This window comes from Maniola jurtina, chromosome Z, assembly GCF_905333055.1.
Source record: "Maniola jurtina chromosome Z, ilManJurt1.1, whole genome shotgun sequence".
NCBI lineage: Eukaryota > Metazoa > Arthropoda > Insecta > Lepidoptera > Nymphalidae > Maniola > Maniola jurtina.
Window position 1 is genome coordinate 14485894 of NC_060058.1, and position 17642 is coordinate 14503535.

The 17642-nt window shown below is 36.2% G+C and overlaps 1 protein-coding gene across 3 annotated transcripts; it reads left to right on the forward strand.

The window, feature by feature from the left end:
- Positions 1–1861: 1861 nt before the first annotated feature.
- Positions 1862–13915, forward strand: LOC123880258 (ras-GEF domain-containing family member 1B-like). 3 transcript variants are annotated; one of them, XR_006799193.1, is made up of 13 exons: positions 1862–2001; positions 3355–3501; positions 4224–4325; positions 5071–5190; positions 5910–6131; positions 6415–6560; positions 6953–7097; positions 7690–7941; positions 8345–8488; positions 9384–9463; positions 9909–10010; positions 10611–11260; positions 12327–13915. XR_006799193.1 is itself a non-coding variant. In XM_045928288.1 (13 exons), exons 2-13 carry the CDS (start codon positions 3439–3441, stop codon positions 12410–12412), a joined length of 1638 nt encoding a protein of 545 aa, XP_045784244.1. In that variant the 5' UTR covers positions 1862–2001; positions 3355–3438; the 3' UTR covers positions 12413–13915. The 3 variants fall into 3 exon arrangements, 1 of the variants encoding a protein (XP_045784244.1); XR_006799194.1 differs by having other exon boundaries at positions 10611–11418; positions 12327–12389; XM_045928288.1 differs by having other exon boundaries at positions 10611–10786.
- The last annotated feature ends 3727 nt before the right edge of the window (positions 13916–17642 follow it).

Here is a 17642-nt window from a genome sequence, read left to right on the forward strand (position 1 = left end):
GTTTCAGCTGATTCCTGTTAGCATGGCCCAATCGCTGATGCCATAAGTCATTAGATAACAAACATATATCAGTTTTAGGTTTCATTTCAATAACATACAGTCTACCTTTCAGTTTACCTACAACTTCCCTATTTGTATCACTAATTGTTACACCATCATTATAAAATTGAACTTGCAACCCTTTTTCTAGCAATTTTCTTACAGATAGTAAATTGTGTGACAAATTTGATATAATTAACCCTTCAATATTTATTGTTATTTTATTATTATAAACTACTGTAAGTTTACCTTTCTTAAAACATGTTAGGTATTGTCCATTAGCAACATAAATCTTCATTTTCTTGTGCAGTTGTACGATATTTGTCATGTATTGTTCATATTCAGCCATTATCAAATGTTCTGTTGCGCCAGAATCTACTACAAAACGTACACTATCGTCAGTACCTTGTCTCGTTTCATTTGCTTGTTCGAATGTTGTGGATGTCATCTGAGTTTCATCCTCTTGTGTGTTAGCTACCCGGCTAGAATGCCATGATGCATCATAGGAGTTTCCGCCTCGACCTCGACTGTGACCTCTATTGTAACCTTGACGTCTTCTTGCATAACGACCTCTATAAGTGCCTCGTGTTGATGTCGGTATATCCGTTTTGCATTGGAATGATTTGTGGCCTTTTCTACCACATTTGTAGCAGGTCATGAAACTTACTTGATCGTTGTCTACAGATGTACCAGTATTATGTGTTCCTTTAAGTTTTAGTTCAGCGTCTAATAACCTTGATTTCACAAAGTCAACTGTTAATACAGTGTCAATAGTTTCCAGTGTTGTTATTACCGTGTCATATTCTGCTGGCAAAGTAAGTAACAGATGACATACCTTGTCATTGTCTTTTAATGTTGCTCCTGTAGACTCTAGACTTGTTATAATATTGTCGAATTTTAAGAAATGATCTTGTAGTTTTTCACAGAATGTCGCTTTCATTGATAATAATTTCTTTCTTAAGTACAGTTGATTGAACACGCTCTTTCTTTCAAATACTTCTTCCAGTTGTCTTATCATGTCCACTGCAGTACTACATTTTTTAATTACTTCAATATATTTGTCGTTCACACATTGCGCAAGTAAACTGCGCGCTTTAATGTCTGCTTGCAATTCTTCTTTCGTTATTGGCGTTTTTAATTCGAGTCCTCGCTCTTCCAGTAAAAGTTTTATTCTAAATTTCCATGTTGAGAAATTTCCGCCATCATTCAATTTGGGAAGCAACGCATTTGCAGCTGTACTCGCTGTAGCCGTCGACATCTCGTGTCCTTTACTTTATTTTTTTTTAATTTTTTTAATTTATAATCACTCTCATCTTTAGTTTTTTCCGACGCTCTGCTACCATGTTAAAGTATTGTAAATTATAATTACTGAAACTACATTTTATTATGTGAGATAATTGTATTTTATACCAGAGCCATGTTTTCTAATACATTTTTATTTTGGAACTCTATATTCGAATATTGACATCTCGACATGACAATCACATTATTCTTTATTTTTATTCTTTTCTATGATACTAAACGAACCTCATTTTAACAATTTTTACGTCAGCCAAAATGAAAATATAGTTAACTAACTAGTTACCATCAGCTCGAAACTTCAGTCTAGTACTGACGTCACTAAAACGGCGGCCAAGCGCAGTAGTAATTTGCGGGACTGTGTAAAATGCAGATATTAGGAGATTTTTAAATTTTAAACTATGATCTTCATTAATAAAGTTGTACGAGATAATCTTCCAAAAGTACGAGATATTTGACATCCATGGTACGAGAAAACACTTTCGACATCTGGCAACACAGGATTACATACTCTTTGGTTTGAGTTTAGTGTAATTTTATTAATTTTAATGATAAAAATTCGTATGATAAACTCGATGTAATTTTGAATTAAATATGTACTTATTTACATCACTCAATTGAGTTTTCTAACTTCTTTTTCGTCTGGCAAAATAAGAGAATAGGGTAAGTAAAACTATTTCGTATTTTATTATACGCTACGCAACTTTCACTGCAAGTAGATAGACGTAAAAAAGATTTTCATATACATTTCTTATGAGGGAAAGGTACTTAATTTCTTAGGCATTGTAAAGTATTTAGAAATTCGTCGCATAAATAATTATTTTCATATCACACATGAAATATGTTTGTTAGCCAGAGCATTACGTGTCTTATCAATAAAATAAGCTAAACGTAAATGTCGACAGTAACGATTATTTGCCGTTTTATAATTCATTTGCTTACAGTGGAGTATAACAAAAATTGTATATATAAATAAAATACATTTTTGTGTACTGTTTATTTTATCAACTTTCAAAAATCAATGTCTGTTTGCTAATCTGATAACATGGATAGATATACACACTAAATTAGTCTTTGCCAAACAAATTTGTATTCTTGCATTTCATACTATTTAAGTGGCTATTCTCCATGTATATATCTCAGTCTCCTAACAATTCTAATATTTTTTCTTTGATAGGTGCTACAAAAACTGGCTATTTTATAAATATTACTCATTAATAAAGTCATTTTTGTCTATATTTGCTCAAAATAGATTGCCAAAACCCAGCACAGTTCTCAGTCTGATGTGTTTATTTATTACATTTATCTCTCCAAAAGTCCAGTTTAAATTGGTACAGAAGTGATGACAAATAGACAAACAGCTGATTTCACTAATGCATATAGTGCGAGCAAAACACAAGTAGTCCAATTGAAAGTTGCATCATGGCAGTTTGCTCAGGACTAAAGAAAAAGATTAAATACACATGAGCAACTGAAATCTAGTTTTGTACAAGATGCAGTCATATTATATCTTGTGCTTAGATTAAACTACTTGTTTTATGTGCACTATTAAAATCCATAATTGAGCATATATTTCTCTATTTTTATTAGATTTAATCTCTAGCCCTCTACTGAGCACAGGTTTCTCAGAATGAAAACGGCTTAATAGTCACTGCTAAGTACAGATTGGTAGACAGATTTATTTAGGTTTTTGAAATCCTGTGGGATCTCTTTAATTTTCCGGGATAAAAAAGTAGCCTGTGTGCTAATCCAGGATATTATCTATCTCCATTCCAAATTTCAGCTAAATCCGTCTAGTTGTTTTTGCGTGAAGGACTAACAAACACACACACACACACACACGCACACGCACACGCACACACACACACACACACACACACACACACAAATTTTCGCCTGTATAATATCAGTGTGATTATTAATTATCAATTATCACTGATAACCTCGACAGGCAGTTTAACTTGCTCTTCGAGGCTTGAGAAGTATAAACCATCCATGTTTATATTTTATTCTTAGATCTACACATGGAATAGAATCTGTAACGCTGAAGCCGCCTGGGCTTCTTAAACGCGCACAGACAGATTGGGGTTTGGCTATTGAATGGCTATGTATTACTACGCCAGTAAATTAAATGAAGCCTCATGCAGTGGATGCAATGTAAAGGTAAGAAGACTGTATATTGCAACTTTTTATTTTTAATTTTTTAGACTAACTCACCAACTACTTAGTAAGTTAGTAAGCATAAAGCCTATCATAGATATAGCTGAAATACTATATACAGTGTGTTATTTAACTGGGACAGTATAGGGAAATACAAAATGATAGGAGGTACAGCGAAACTGTCTTAGAAACCTTTAAGTCTTTTTTGTGATTACAATTTTGGTGTGGATGATTTTTTGATCAAGCGTTTGTTTGATCAAGTTGTCGTTTTAACATATTGCGGGAGTTAGCCATATCCCTCAGGGATATGTTAAATGTGGTGTATGCCATTCCGTTGCAACATAGAGATCAGTATAGTTATAGTATGATACATTATAGCTCTGTCTGGGCAGTCTAATTTCCAATTTTTCATCTTTTTTGTGTGAATCTAGTACTAGTAGATATTATGACAATAACTATATTAATTTCATGACTATTGCATATTTGGTCTTCATCTATAGTTAAACTCTTGAGAATTTAAAGCCTTTAACATTTTCATACCAGTTGTAGCTAATGCGTCTCAATAACCTAGATAACAAGCACTTATGAAAAAAAATTAACTGCCCAATTGAATTGAATCTTAAGCCCTCTGCTTGAAGAGTGTGCATTCAAACACTTCTGCTTTAGTATTTAGTATTTTTGTATATACACAACTAGCTGATGCCTACCATTTTGTCTGACTTTAGTTGCCGCCGCCACCAGCTGAACCCGCACCGCCGCCGCCGGATCACTCGTCGCTCCCCACTGATCCTGCACTTCTTCACGGGACTGGTCTTTCATATTATGATGTGCGTTTACTTACTTAATTACTTGTACATTTTTGTTACAAGCAGACACATTTATCATCTAGCGACTCATCCTGTACTTTAGCGTTCTACCACAGAACAGCGAGAAACCGTGAACATAAGGCAATACAGAAGATATTCAAATTCAAATTCAAATTCAAAATGTTTTTATTCAATTAGACTTTTACAAGTTCTTTCGAATCGTCAAAAGCATCTACCACTGGTTCGGAATGCCTTTCCTACCGAGAAGAACCAGCAAGAAACTCGGCGGTTGCTCTTTTCAATGATTTGATATACAATATTATGCCATGTATACAAGCAATTGAAGTCCTGCGCATTGCCGGAGCGAATCGAAGTTCAAATCCACGCTTTTTTATCATTTACATAATCTTCGATAGTATAATATGCTTTTCTCAGGAGCATATTTTTAATAGATTTTTTGAACCTGTGTAAAATATATAAAAAATGGAGTGCAAAATATTTAAGTTTAACATATTAATATGTATCATCTCAATCTTTTGCCGACATTTACTAAGCTTTTTCCCAAGATTACGTCGGATTTTTATGTTAATATGTTTCCTTTTATCATTCCTTGAAAGAAATTGAAGAATTTTAGAGAAATGGCCACCTGTCGTACTGTTTTCTCATTTATGTCTTTTGATTGTTATATACATACATACAACTGGCACACAATAATAGTATAGTTTCAATTCATGTATGTTAATTGAAGGTGTCTCTTTGTCTACAGAACGATTCCTACTATTCATTGGTGAGAGGAAATAATTTCAAGTCTGAGAATAGCTGCAAACACATGGTAATGAATGGTGGCATAAATTTTGTCACTTCCCAAACAGTAGACCCTCCCCAGGTATGTCACGTTAATTTATATTTCTTTGCCTACTTATAATATTAGTATATTATACGTAACTAGATGCTGTCCGCAACTTCGTCTGGTTTTTAATCCCATGGAAACTCTTTGATTTTCCAGGATAAAAATAAATGTGTTAAGTCAGAGTATTAGCTGTCCCCATTATAAATTTCATCCCAATTTGTCCAGTAGTTATTGTGTGAAACAGCAACAAACATACATAAACTTTCGCCTTTATAATATTAGTTTGATATGTAAGCACTCTATAAATTTGCTCTGTCCAATTTTCATGGATATAACTAGTAAAGTAATGGACATTTGTATAATCTTTCATTGCCTATTTAAGCCCCTTAGGGGTCAAAACCCCTTTTTAGTGGTACAGGCGTTATATAAGGAACTTACTGACATAATTTCAAGCTTTCAACCCCAGCGGCTAAGGCTGGGTGTTAAATAAGGCAATTAGTCAGTGCAAGTCTTTATGTCTTCTTCTTTGACTTAGCGTTTTCCCTCTAAGTGGGGTCCGCATTCGTACATTTTGATGTTGATTTTGCCCGGTCTTGAACATCCAATTTACGCGATCTATTGGCTCTAAAGTTTGAACGCAAAGTTGAGAGGCAATAGATTACGTCCAACCAGCGCTTTCTTGGGTGCGTTCGGGATTTAACTTCCGAAGAATTTTTTGATATGCATAGAAGTTATAATAATTATTTTCTTTTTAGGTAACAGCAGTGTTGGCCCCCAATGTCAAGACAAAACCGGACCTTGAGTACAAAGACGGGCACATCGTCACCGCCACGTTCGACGCGTTGGTGGAAGTGCTGCGTCCGGGCGCCAGCAAGCCCTATGTGTTCACGTTCCTATTATGTTCACGTCTCTTCGTCAAACCGCACGAGCTGCTGGCCAAGCTCTGCAAGCGGTACTTCAAGAACTATGAGAAAGTGGTAAGTGTAGCCTGTAGAGATGGACTATTTCACAGACACATGGAAATCCTTTTCATAAATCTTATTTAAAGTAGCCGGCAAAAAAATCACAAAGCAAAATCTTACAGACTTTAAAAATAGTTATTTATAATTTCTGGGGCGTCACAGGTTGAGAAGATTTTAGGCCAAAAAGGCCTAAAATCTTCTCAATTTGAGAAGATATTCGTGCTCAGTTGTGGGCTGGCAATGGATTGATTATGATGATGAATGTGAGGTCAGCCTAATAAACTCATGTTTTGTGCAGGGCAAGACGGAAATGAAGGAGTTAATGGATAGAGAGCTCACCGACATGATTTCTCTTGTCCGGGTGTTGAGCCAGTGGACGTCGATGTTCCCATATGACTTCCGCGATGAAAGGGTCATGGCACTTGTCAGGAGTATCACTCAGAGGTAAGTTAGAGTTTGTCCCTCTCAATCTACCACAGAAAAGCCAAAAACCATGAACGTGTCCTTATGTGGTTGACATCCAGTCTACTCAAACGAAACATTTTTGCTCAACGTTTCTGATACGAACCGCTAAACTGTGGAATGCTCTACCAGCCTTCAAGGTCAGAATGAAATACAAAGTGCCAGCTCAATCGGATGAACGATGCGCGAACATGTGGATAACAAACAGACAAATATTAATTTTTATATTTCTATAATATCGAATGTAAATTAGCCAATATGATTTAAAGGATCACAGTTTTGACTAGCACATTATTTAAGGAGTTACATAAACTGTAAATATACTTATTTTTTGTGGAAAATAAATAAATTGGAATTTATTGTTAAATGGAAAGGTGTGCAGCGGAACACATGTCGCCGATCAGAACTGAAGTGTCGAGCATGTTGGAAAAGTTGCTCGATAAGTTGACGGCTCTCGAGCAGTACGAGGAAACGTTGGTGGATGTACCTCAAGTCAGTCACGTTGATCAGCTCCCATTGGTAAATTTGTACCTATTATCCATCTTACATTCTAATTTCTAACACCGGAATTCATAGTCAAGCAGAACGATTCAGACATCTGTCATACACAACCTTAATGCATTGCATAAAGATAGAATATAACATAATATATCGTTTGAACCGTCTTGTAAAGAAACCCCTATCTTGACAAAAAATTCCAGTGTTAACTAGCTATTAGCCAAGAAGCTACCTAAAAAGTCATAGCTAAAGTTTTAAGTACTAGACTTAAAACTTTATCATCCCCTTCGAGGGGGTCACGAATTTTTTTATTTTTTATTGAAACCCAAATTACAATTTTCAAGGATGTAACTTAAAAAATGACAGGTATTCATATAAACTTTCAGTCCCTATTTAACTTCTTGAGTACAATTTCCAAAAATTCTTTCTTAGTAAGTGTCTACGTTATAAAAATAATCTATTATCAAAATTTCAAGTTTCTAACCAGTTTAAACTATGCGTTGATAGATTAGTCAGTCAGTCATAAGTAAAATTGTAAATAGGGTATTTACAATTTTAATGGTGACATATAGATTTTAGGCTGTAAAAACATGTGACTGGCAATGTGTTACAGGGAGACATCATCACCCTGGGTCTAACTCCTGTGGAACTCGCAAACCAGCTCACGAACGTAGAACTGCACAGGCTCTCGTTCGTCGGCCCGGAGGAGTTCGTCCAGACATTTGCACCCTCACAACCTGCCCAGTCCACTTCCACGAAAAACATCAACATACATCATGTAGAAACTAAGAGCACGAAGAATTTAGAGGCCTATGCCGACTGGTTCAACCGGCTGAGCTATCTGGTTGCAACGGACATCTTGAAGGTACTTAATTATGTTAACAACTTCAAAAGTCAATTATTACAATATAAGCACAAAAAAATATAGTCGAATTGAGAACCTCCTCCTTTTTTTGAAGTCGATTATAAAGGATGAAGAATTTGGAAGCATATGCCGATTGGTGTGGGACCTATGTCCAACAGTGGACTTCTATAGGTTGATAATGAATGAAGCATGATTGTTGCTAAGCGCAAGCCTATCTCGAAAAAAAAAACCGTTTTAACTCCTTTGGATTTACGCCTATTTTGACCATATATTTTACAACTGTTTTAGCGATTAGACAGTCTATTGGACAAACACTTATTCTGTTTTATTTCTTAATGTAAACGTGTACAATAAAGAAGACTTTAGTTTATTTTACTTTGGCAATCATTCTTCACTGTCACAGGCAGTAAAAAGCAAGTATCGTGCGCGTGTGATGGAGCAGTGGGTGATGACGGCTCGCGAGTGCTTCAACTTGGGCAACTTCAACTCTCTCATGGCCATCGTAGGCGCGCTCAATATGGCGCCCATCGCACGTCTTAAGAAAACGGTAGGTATCTTTCAACCTCTTCTCATCTTATAATGTTCTGTTTGTGCTGACCTGAGGTCAGAGGCGCAAGGATCGACCGACGCGGAGGATGTGAATGCCCGAAACCTGTCGCGAATGCTGTCGAGCGAAGATGCCCGGCAACGTTATAGCCAAATGCTAAGGGCTATAATGACAAGAAGGGAAAAGACAGAAAAAGAAGGAGATAGAGATTTAGAAGGTCATCTTAAAGTATGCCATGCAGTTCCGGGCTCACCTTGAAAGAATCAGGTAGGTTATTTTAGGGTGTTTTTCCTCCCCGAAGAAAATAAACAGTGACTTTCAGTGTGGCTAATTCCGTAGGTCACAATCTCTTAATTAAGCTATGCTGTCGGGGCTGATTAATTGTTGTTACATTAAATAAACTAATGGATCCTCAGACAGTATTCCTGTATCTCCTATGTTTTTCCATTTACCCATATATCCCAGTTAAAAACACCATTCAATATACAAGTTTTGTGGCAAAATGGTCAGATCAGCTGGTTTCCCAGGTGTAACATCCGGCCCAGAGAAAGATCTTCCTACTGATATGGTCTAGCGCATATCATCTGCTCCCGTACAAGATTAAAAAAAAGGATTATAATACATTTACATGATGCCCGTGTCTTCGTCCGTGTAAATACAGGTTTTTTGAAATTCCATGAAAACTCTTTGAATTCCCGGGACAAAAATTTGTTTATGTCTCTCCTTGGAATGCCAACTCTGTAAGAATTTCAACATGGGTTTAACGGATTTGCCGTGAAGGGACAAGCCGAACGTAGCAGACAAACGAACGCAGTGTAGTGGAGTACGCTCTACTATCGCAGAAGCCTACTCAGTTACGCGATATACTTACACATGTCAATTCACGTATTTTCAGTGGAGTCGGACTAACGCTGTGTGCGGCCAGCAGTTGAGGCAGCTGGAACTTTGCGTGGAGCCCAGTTCTAATCACGCTAGGTACGTAATCATGTAACACTAGCTGATGCCCGTATTTTCGTCCACGTGTATTTAGGGTTTTTTTAAAAATCCAGTGGGAATTTTTGCTTTTGTGGGATAAAAAGTGCCTATGTTAATTTCCGGGACGCAAACTACCTCCGTACCAAATTTCATATAAATCTGATAAACGAATGAGCCCTTAAGAATCCTGTTGGAACTTTATGATGTTCCGGGATAAAATGTTCGTGCCAGGAATGTAAGCTAACTCCATACTAAATTTCATCAATATCGGTTCAACTGTCGGGGTCGTGAAAAGCTAGCAGACCGACATACAGACAGACACACTTTGGATGAATGTATGGATTTCCCTCAAATCTGTCCTTAATAAGGTAGACCGCATTTTGGATGTGTTTTCGTACTAAATCTATTGTGAAAGTAATCTTGGTTAAATAATTGTATTGTACAGGTACCGAGCGGCGTTAGCGGCGGCGCCTACGGAGACTGCCGTACCGCTCCTGTCTGTCACATGCAGGGACCTGCATTTCGTCAACCAGTCCTCTCCTACCAAGTGTGTACTTCTTATTGTAACATATTTAGTTTCTTGCTTCCTTGTATGTATATTGTATATGGTTTTATAAAAGATGTACCAATTCGTTTCTATATTGACAACCGTACCAGTTACTACTGTCATTTGTAAATGTAGAATGAAATAGGAAATAATTTTTAATATTGGCAACAATATTACTGTAAATAAACCCTATAATTATTATCCTTATAGTTGTCGGTGCACAGATAAACCCGACCAGGTTTTTGATACACCGGAATGCTCATTGTATTATTATAATATTTTAAATGTATATTTGCATTAAAATAAATAAATTCTATTCCTATACTGTGTCCGAGGAAAGAATATATAAAAGAAAAAGATGCAGTATAGCGCCTCGTTTGAAATTCGTCGGTGCTTTAAAATGGTTAACGTCCATTGAGATTTTTGTTACTATTATTTGTGTGAGATAACGTAACACAGAACGCTGTACTAACTTCTTTCCGCGGATACAGTATAATAGTCTGCATTCGTCTCGATGTTTAGTGATCTAAAGGTTTCACATCTACCGTGTGTGAACTGCACCATGTTCTTTTCAGTTGTTTATATGTAGTCTATGTGTAGGCTGCCGGGCAACCGCGTCAACTTCGAGAAGTGTACGATGCTGGCGCGCAACGTGAGCGCGCAACTAGCGTCGCGGCGACTGATGGGCGACGGACCGGCCGTGTCACCGCCCGCGCCGCATCTGCACCTGCCCGCCTGGCGCTTCCTTAGCAGCCGGCCCGCGCTCTCCGAGCAAGGTACCTGCTCTATGTAAACTGTACCCTCACCATCAGCACTGTAGCGCACAAATCACGTTGACTGATGGGCGACGGACCGGCCGTGTCACCGCCCGCGCCGCATCTGCACCTGCCCGCCTGGCGCTTCCTTAGCAGCCGGCCCGCGCTCTCCGAGCAAGGTACCTGCTCTATGTAAACTGTACCCTCACCATCAGCACTGTAGCGCACAAATCACGTTGACTGATGGGCGACGGACCGGCCGTGTCACCGCCCGCGCCGCATCTGCACCTGCCCGCCTGGCGCTTCCTTAGCAGCCGGCCCGCGCTCTCCGAGCAAGGTACCTGCTCTATGTAAACTGTACCCTCACCATCAGCACTGTAGCGCACAAATCACGTTGACTGATGGGCGACGGACCGGCCGTGTCACCGCCCGCGCCGCATCTGCACCTGCCCGCCTGGCGCTTCCTTAGCAGCCGGCCCGCGCTCTCCGAGCAAGGTACCTGCTCTATGTAAACTGTACCCTCACCATCAGCACTGTAGCGCACAAATCACGTTGACTGATGGGCGACGGACCGGCCGTGTCACCGCCCGCGCCGCATCTGCACCTGCCCGCCTGGCGCTTCCTTAGCAGCCGGCCCGCGCTCTCTGAGCAAGGTACCTGCTCTATGTAAACTGTACCCTCACCATCAGCGCTACAGTGCAAATCACGTTGACTGATGGGCGACGGACCGGCCGTGCTAGTTAGATTGTGCTTGCGGACCGTAGTTTGGAGACCCCTGGCCCGAATATCTTATCTCCTTCTCTCTTTTTATTTTTACTGGAGACCTATTCTCAGTAGTGGACCAGCAACGGGTTCACCGGCTCACTACTGAGCACGGATCTCTCAGAATGAGAAGGATTTGACCATCATGCATCACGGTGGCCGAGTGCAGATTGGCAAACTTCACACACGTTTTTGAACATTATAGAGAACTCTCAGGCATGATGTTTTCCTTCACCGTTAAAATAAGTTATATTTATTTGCTTAAAACGCACATAGAACGAAAAGATTGAGGTGCGTGTCTAGAATAGAATCTTGGACCCCCCTAATAGGCCGACATCTTGGTCATGAGGCCAATGAAGGTAAGGATAATGATTGTAAACTTAAGTCAAAAGGGGCGTTATAATTTAACTATTTTTATAAGTTATTAAATGTTCTTTCATATTAAGCTTGCGCGAGGACATAAGCCACAACGTGTAGAGGCTTATCAAGAGTTTTAATCTTTAAAAACCTAACTGCAATATTAATTTGATCGGGGCGCAATTGCTATTGCAACCACTCAATCAAAATGGCGACCTAAACACAAAAGTATTTAATAGTCGTTGAGTCTCGAGTCGGTCGTCGGAGCGAGACTGGCTTAAAAACCGTCAAGCAGCCGTATTTATACAAATCGATTCAAGATGGCTGCTCGGAAGAGATCGTGTGACGTCGTCGAATGAGTCAAATATCTGTTTTATTATTTTAAATTTTAAATAGTTTTTTTGAAAAAGCTAACATGATATTATTATTTTTTGTATTTTAGCAATGGAACTAACGTCGTTCGAGCGTGAGCCGCCCGTAGACCACCACGAGAAAGAACGACTGAAGCGCCTGCGAGGAGGCACATAAGGGACCTAAACTACCCTCTAAGTTTAAAGTAGCCATTAGTTATATTCGGTCAGAATCTCATTCATGTCATTACAGTGGTAGAACCATCTTAAATTAAGGGTTATTGACAATTGCAGATCACTAAAACAAGAAAAAATTTAATATCCAAAGAATAACGAAAAAGTTATTTGATATTCAATACTTATATAAAATATTAAAAGTGGTCTATCAAAATGGTTCTACTGCATTACGAAGGATTATAGGACAAACTTGGCTGAAATTATGAAACATATATTTGTGGCGACTGAATCGTCAATTGGTAAAGAGTCCAGTACACATTCGCCAGTATATTTGCCTGCTTTTGATTTTCATATTGAGATCAAAGAATCTTAAATGCGCCATGTTTTCTTGTACGTTGACTGGCGCCTGGCACTCTTCTAATACAGGGTCAATGTGTACTGGATTAAAAGGATAACCAGTGAGCATGCGAGTTTGACTCGCCAGTTGAGAAATTCCTTTGAAAAATAATGATATTATTCTATTTACTTTAAGGATATTAAGCGTTATTGAAGGGTTGCCGAAACGGAGGCAGGCACTATCCTAAAGCCTTCTACGAATAGAACATGTACATAGCGCGTGTCAAGATTAATAGCTTCGCTTCGCTTCCTAGCGCGGCGCCATAGCGTTGCTTTGTCTTAGTTTGACCCTGTGAAATATAGCGCGCTATGAGTTACGCTTTAGATAAACTCGATTTTTTAGTTAAACAATTTGACATTAGCTAATGGGAAATTGTAAACCAGTTCCTACTTCTCTATACGTAGGTACATACAAATACAAAAATATATAGAAAAGAAACACCCAGAATAAACATGTTCATCATTACTCTAAGAGTCTTAGAGTACTATGGAGAACATAGCCTATGTTTGTGATCGGTTGATCACTCAACATGGTTAACACCCACTGATATTTTTGCCTTTGTCGTTGGTATTGAATTACGCAACAGAGAGAGCCCTATATTGACTTCTCTCCGTGGAGAGAGTATAGAAAGTGACGCCATTACATCTTGACATGGGCTAAGTACGCGTTATGTTTGTAGAAGGATTAAATTTTATAAGTATTAAATTGAATCTCAGTTCTATTAAATTATAAACTATAATTATACTATATACAAGATAACTTTAAGTATGTATAGGTATGCCGTGATTTTTGCGTTTTTATTATCATGTGGACGTAAGTTTTAAACAGTGCAGTAATTATATTGCAGTGCAATCCATTACATGGTGTTATTTCATTTTACATTAAAAAGTTTACGTCTTTTTAAATTTCTATATAGTTTTTTAAATCGCTCAAGATGGCTAAAAAAGTTTTCACTTAAAAAATACGCTGCTAAGGTTGTAGTTTAATAAGAATTTGGTTAGACACTTAACATAATTTTATTTGAAAAATAGTATTCTGCTAGTGGGAGATCCATCATTTCAATTTATTGGCCTCATTTTGACGGTAGGCTACATAAAATCGCATTTTTAAAAAACTTATGTTCTGCATTAAATATATTTTAAATATTGACTAAGTAACTGTCATACAGTGAGCAAATTTTAAAAGGTTTAACGATATTATTAAACATCTAAGCATCTAAAATAAGTACAAATAAATATGTATTTATAAGTGATATAACCCGTTTTGGACATTTTATATCAATATTATATTGTTTAACTAAATGGCTTAGTATGAGTTTGCATATTTCGAAAATTTTATAGGTTTCGGGTATCGAAACATTTCAAATTTTTATTCGGCTTAGCTACTCAAGTGTTCGCCCTTAAGGTGGAGGCGACGGGTCTGCCCGCGAAATTCAAATTTTATTTGGTTTTATTTTTACTAATTATACTATACTAATACTATTTATACTAATTTGTGAGTAATAGTCGATACTAGAGCTAATTTCTTAAACTGGACCCTTTCAAGTAAAGTTTTTAATATAAACCTGTGAGGATTATACTGCCATTGTCGCAATTAAAATACCATAAGCCTACGTTGTCGAATTAGTTTACAAATTGCGAAAAACCAAATTAAATTTCAATTTCGCGGGCAGGCCCGTCTCATGCCCCTTAAAGTACAATTTCGAATCGAGCGTCTGTTGCGACAGTGGCGCCGCGAACGGTTAATGTATGCAGCATGCAGTTGTAGAAAACGTCATTCGGTTACATGCAAAGTCGTAGTAAGTGTACAGTATTATTTGAAGAATGAGATTTAAAGTTTCGAGTCTCATCGAAATTTATATTATATTATAAATATAAATCTTAATCTACTATAAATAGAAAAATCCTGACTCACTGACTACCGTCTTAGCGCGCACCTACGTTCTTGTACAGAACTTCAAAGATTTCCTAGTGAGAGAGTCCCTTTCTCTTTTATTTGTTGAGATTATGAAGATTTAAAGTCTTTTATACCGAATATTTATAGATAATTTTAGTTCAGAGGCACATAAACCTAAAGACTAGATAGTTAGTTCCTTAGGAAAGCTAATCTTTTAAAATTTTCTATAATTATTATTTAAAAAAATATACTCTATAGAAACAACATTATTTTATAGCAAATGAATCGTATTAAAAATATGTAAGATATTGTTTTCAATACAAGAAAGCTCCCTAACTATTTAGTTTCTTACACAGAGATATCTCGCGAAAAATATGTCCTATCACACTCACAAAATTTCACATCGAAGTAAATAAAAACAGTGTTGGACAGAAAACGACACGAACTATCTAGCTGGAGTTCGCATAACAGTTTTCCGTGTTATTATTTTCCTACATTAAGAATAACGTATTGTAAGTTGTAACATTAATTTAAAGCGAAGCGAGTCTTTGTACTTGAGACACACCGCTCTTTTAAATAGTAGTGTTTCAGTAATTTAATTTTGACGTGGTAATTTAATTACCAATCTTGCCGTATATTATAAGGTTTAGTTGTAGCTGTCGATAGGTTTTGAAGCTGCGGATATATTGTATTATATCCTTTTTTATCCAGCAAATTAATATTTCCAAATCCTACTTTGGTTTTTCCGTAAACATAAACATATGATGTGAAATGCTCTTTAAATTAGCTGACGAGAAATCGCGGTTTAAAATTCGTATAAAATCGCGCGACTAATTCTAATTCTGTTCTCTAGATCTGGCCCATATATCTAAGATCACTTTTACAATATTAGTCATTGTAATAGTTTTGTAGGGGATCATAATAGTCTCACACAAAATCAGCTGTACAATGATAAAATATGAAACTAAACCTTGAGTGTAGCTTTCAAGTTAATTAATGAGAGTAACGATTTTTACACGTCAGTATTTTTTGAATTCTGAAATATTTTAATGAACTGTACTTAAATATTGATCTCTATAAATTTTTATTATAATATAATATGCCCGTGTGTCGCATGTAGTCATGTGTTAGTTTAGATTTTCACGAATTTTGCATTTTTTGTAACACAAGTCCTAAAGTGTGAGTGTGTGTTTGCAATTAGTTTTAATATTTTAACGATACTTTAAGTTATTGCAAGTAGCCGACCAATTAACTAGAGACTTCTAGATATAAAAGAAATCTTTTTATAGTTACTTACTGCCTGAATATTTTATTTAACTTGAGTCCTTATAGAATAATAACTTTAAAAGGCTTCTTTTCACTGTCCAATAAAATTAATGATTGTTTGTTATTATAAAATGCGGTGCTGATATAAAGGGATAAAAGAACCGATTTCAATTTGTGTGATGGATAATAAAAGAAGTTATAAATAAAATACTGTAATAACTTATTGCTCAATGTTTATTTTCTACATTTTTAAGGTATTTTATACTATGTACAATATTAAACAGTAAACAGATCACTTGCAATGTATATATTATACATAAATATCATTTTTTATCAGTTTTTATGCAACAGCAGCTATTTATAACATTTGATTATTCCTCGAAAAAGAATGTCGGTAATAAAATATATATTGTGTGCTTCGTATCGTAAAAGCTTTATATCTGCTTTATATCTACGAGTATTTTATTAATGTGCAGCAATTTTTCGAATGCATTATTCTCGGGTCATAACAAAATATCCTTTGTCAATAATGCTGATTTTAATAAACAAATTTAAAATGGTAGGTTATATTTAAAGTCCACAAAGAAAGTAACCATTTATGCTGCATTATTTTACTTTTATATACAGATATATTCACTGTTTCATGAAACATTGATTGCCATTTATAAAGTATTACTGAAAAGTAGATTAAGATTATTTTAATTGATTTATAAAATGTTAGCGGTGTTCCTTTTAATGGCACTTTTTTTATATACTATTTACATATTATTTCGCATTTAAAAAATATTGTGGCTTAGTGCGAGCCGAGATGCCCACCAAGTAATAGAGCACTTAGTACTGAAAGTACTTTTAGTCAACTTTCTTGCATGTTTATGTTAATTGCTTAGTATTTTAATTTAGTTTGTTTAGGGGAATCTTTATTTTCGCTCGGTACTTATATAGTATGTAAGATATCATTGATTTTACTAATTAGTGTGCACAAACTCTTGACATTTTGAATTAACTATATTTAAAACATGAGATTGTCGTATAGAGATATATTAAGTAAATAATTGTAATAAAGTAGCGAGCAGCTATACATTTTAGTATCTTTAGAGTATTTTGTATTCACAAAATTTAACTTATTTGAACATCTCCCTTTGTGAACCATGCAAATTTTAAATATAATTAACCCATTCCATATACGTAAAAGCTGTATTTTTCTTTTTACAGATTTACATATTTCCCTTATGAACAGATCAATAAAATATTTACTATATTTATTTAAAGTTTTGAGGTCCGATTTTGTTAGTACAAAATATGCAATAATGATTTTAACATTTACATACACGAACGATACATTCCATTAACAGACTGATTTATTTTTAACTGCGTGTTTATTGGATGCCCATGTGAGACAAGTATAAAAGGATGCGGGTACATATAGCAGCTGGCTGTGAAAGATCGCACTTGTTTGCATGAAACTGATTATTTCCTAAATATTTAAGTATTATAATATTCTTTCAAGTTCAATGCACAATATTTGTAATTGTCTATTTTTGCGGTGTTTAAAATAAATTTTTGCCTATAAGCATTATTTGTCTGTATCAGTATTGGCCAACGTTTTAAAGTGATTCCTTGGATAGTAAATAATAATTGTAATAAGAGCGTTTCGTTTGATATCTAAACATAT